The following is a 2,807-nucleotide window of genomic DNA, read 5'->3' as shown; positions in this document are numbered from 1 at the left end:
TGTACAACGCGACTAAATATCCCACCAGCTCCCAGAGACACAAGGCGATAACAAACGCGGTAATGTTTTTCCTCGCCAAAGACCACTGCTCAATTAACACAGTTGACACACCCGGCTTTAAGAAACTAATCAACACTTTGGACAAACGGTATAACTTGCCATCTCATCACTATTTTAGTCGAGTGGCGATTCCCGCTTGATATGATGAGTGTCATGATGGTGTCGCAAAGGAAGTGGCTACAGCCCAATATTTTGCCACCACAACGGACTTGTGGTCAAGCCGCACCATGGAGCCGTATTTGAGCCTCACGGTACATTTCATTGACATGGATTTCAACATGAAAACGAAATGTCTCCAGACATCATTTTTCCCAGAAGACCACACAGGGCAGAACATAGCTGCAGGTCTGAAACAAGCACTGGCTACGTGGGATCTGGAGGAGGGTAAACTCGTCTGTATAACCACAGACAACGCTGCAAATGTCATACTGGCTGCACAACTGAATGGCTGGATGAGGCTCCAGTGCTTTGGGCACAGATTACATTTGGCCATAGGTGAGTAGGCCTAATTCCTACTGAATATGATGCATAATGTGATTTTCTTTCAACAAGTATACAACATAATGCTTCGAATGAATATAATAAATAAAAAACGATTTAAATTCAGAGATACTTTTATTCATTCTCACAATCATACACATTTTCTATGAATTATACAAACACATAAATAAGCTACCATCACTTTTTCTTATTCATTCACACTCAAGGAAATGACATATCATCCTGATAATGCTTGTTTATATTTTTTATGTTTTTATAGAAAGAGCCATGAAAGATCACAGGATTGAGCGTGCAGTGGGGGTCTGCAAAAAAGTGGTCAGCACCTTTTCATTCAGTTTTAAAAAAGAGAGAGAGCTGAAAAAGGCACAGATAGACCTCAAACTGCCAGACCACTCCTTAAAGACTGAATGTCCAACCAGATGGGGATCTAGGCAGGCCATGGTTTCCAGAGTCCTTGAGCAGCAGAAGGCCATTGCCCATGTCCTCACCCAAGACAAAGGAACTAGGCACCTCATCCCCTCATGGCAGGACATTGATGTCCTTGAGGCCATCAACAAGACCTTGGGACCTCTGGTTGAATTCACTGATGCACTTTCTGGAGAGAAATATGTGAGTGTGTCTTTAAGAAAACCAACACTCCACCTATTTAACAACTCAATCTTGGCTGAGCAAGATGATGACACAGACCTCTCAAAATACATCAAGAGGAGAATACTGGAGTACCTAAATGAAAAGTATGGTGACTCACCAACACAAGAGTTGCTTGACATGGCCACTGTCCTGGACCCAGGGTTCAAACTGAGATATGTAAGCGAGGTCAGCCAAGAGACAATAAAAGCCAGACTGACAATGGAAATGAAGTCCATCATGGTATTTATAAAGATACTAAACATCTATCTATCCATCTATCCATGTATCTATCATTATTTATAGTAATTATTTAAGGATTGTATTTTAGAATGCCAAACCCGAGACAGATAAAACTGGTTCCTCATTCTGTTTTGCTGTCATTTTATATTTGTCCCATGGAGGCTGCAGTGATGGGGACACCCGTTGGTAACACGGAGGTTGCTGATGATGGTGCATCAAACCAAAAGAAGAGAAAAAAGGGCCTAAGCAGCTTCTTTAAGGCCCCTCACAGCACAGCTCCAGGTGCAGAACATGCTCTTCAACTGGACCAGGCCATAGCTTTTGAGCTTCAGGCCTACCTCCAGGCAGGGACCCTGGACACTGAGGAAGACCCACTGGGGTGGTGGAAGCTATCACAGAACCTCTTCCCACGACTCTCCATCCTGGCAAAGAAATATCTTTGCATCCCAGCCACAAGTGCCTCATCAGAAAGGGTCTTTAGCATTGGTGGAAATGTTGTCAACTGCCTGCGTGCATCCCTGAAGCCTGATCATGTCAATAGGCTGGTGTTTTTGGCTAAAAACCTTTGAAAGGTTGCAGGAACCATGTTTTGTTGAGCCATTTTGAGATTGTTTGGGACTCGGGCCTTCTAGTTTTTATTTATTTCTTATAAAAAGGTACTACTTTCATTGTTTAATTTTATTTTTGTTCAGGCAGCAACTTTAGTTGACATACCTCAATGTCAGTTTGATGCAATTGTGCATTGTGTGGCTACACAGCTTGCCTTGATGTTTGGTTATTTGTATGCATAAATATTATGCAGTAGTTTGAAGTTCACTAAACATTAATGTTTACATTTTTTTATTTATCTTTTATATTGCAAACATTTGCATATCAGAATTTGCACATTATTTTATATTATTTTTTGACAATCTTTAAAGCAATTATTCAGTGCATTGTTATTGTTATTGTTAAATAAATATCGTGAAATAATCGTGATCTCAATTTCATTGAAAACAATCGTGATTATCATTTTTGCCATAATCGAGCAGCCCTACTTTCCACTATCAGCAATGATTGGTACGATTGCATGTGACTGGATGACTGCACATGACTGGACTGTGACTGGACTGATGATGTGGACTAAGTGTGATTGACTTGAGATTGAGACTAAGGAATGCAGTTATTTTAGGATTAGTCACTTCTAATGCCTAATCCACCCCAAAACAGTGAAAAAAGGGTGGATGTATGTGTTTTAGTTTGCTTGTTTTTGCAGGAGCAGAAGGATGACGGAGACCAGAGGAAGGGGGACTGTAGGTTCACATGATAGTGTGTGGGACCTGCAGACTTAACCCTTTAGATAGCACGTTTCTGTGTTACTGATTTTTGTGTGAAAG

At 41.0% G+C, this 2,807-nt stretch overlaps 1 protein-coding gene across 1 annotated transcript; it reads left to right on the top strand.

The window, feature by feature from the left end:
* Window positions 1-326: 326 nt before the first annotated feature.
* LOC146566648 (E3 SUMO-protein ligase ZBED1-like) lies at window positions 327-2,356 on the top strand. Its single transcript, XM_085285895.1, has 3 exons — window positions 327-555; window positions 821-1,176; window positions 1,593-2,356. Exons 1-3 carry the CDS (start codon window positions 327-329, stop codon window positions 1,998-2,000), a joined length of 993 nt encoding a protein of 330 aa, XP_085142021.1. The 3' UTR covers window positions 2,001-2,356.
* Window positions 2,357-2,807: the final 451 nt, after the last annotated feature.

The sequence above is a fragment of the Mchenga conophoros genome, linkage group LG9 (assembly GCF_057382185.1).
Source record: "Mchenga conophoros isolate Kocher_MC1m ecotype Shallow Benthic linkage group LG9, M_conophoros_male_GT1.1, whole genome shotgun sequence".
In the NCBI taxonomy this organism is placed as follows: Eukaryota; Metazoa; Chordata; class Actinopteri; order Cichliformes; family Cichlidae; genus Mchenga; species Mchenga conophoros.
Note: the sequence above shows the minus strand (reverse complement) of the source record. Positions and strands in the feature narration are given on the sequence as shown.

Bases quoted from the DNA above. Each gene is read 5' to 3' on its own strand.
- LOC146566648 (XM_085285895.1), top strand. From the start codon at position 327: ATGGATTTCAACATGAAAACGAAATGTCTCCAGACATCATTTTTCCCA. The intron at 556-820 runs GTGAGTAGGCCT...ATGTTTTTATAG, and splicing joins CAGATTACATTTGGCCATAG to AAAGAGCCATGAAAGATCAC. The intron at 1,177-1,592 runs GTGTCTTTAAGA...TGTCCCATGGAG, and splicing joins CTGGAGAGAAATATGTGAGT to GCTGCAGTGATGGGGACACC.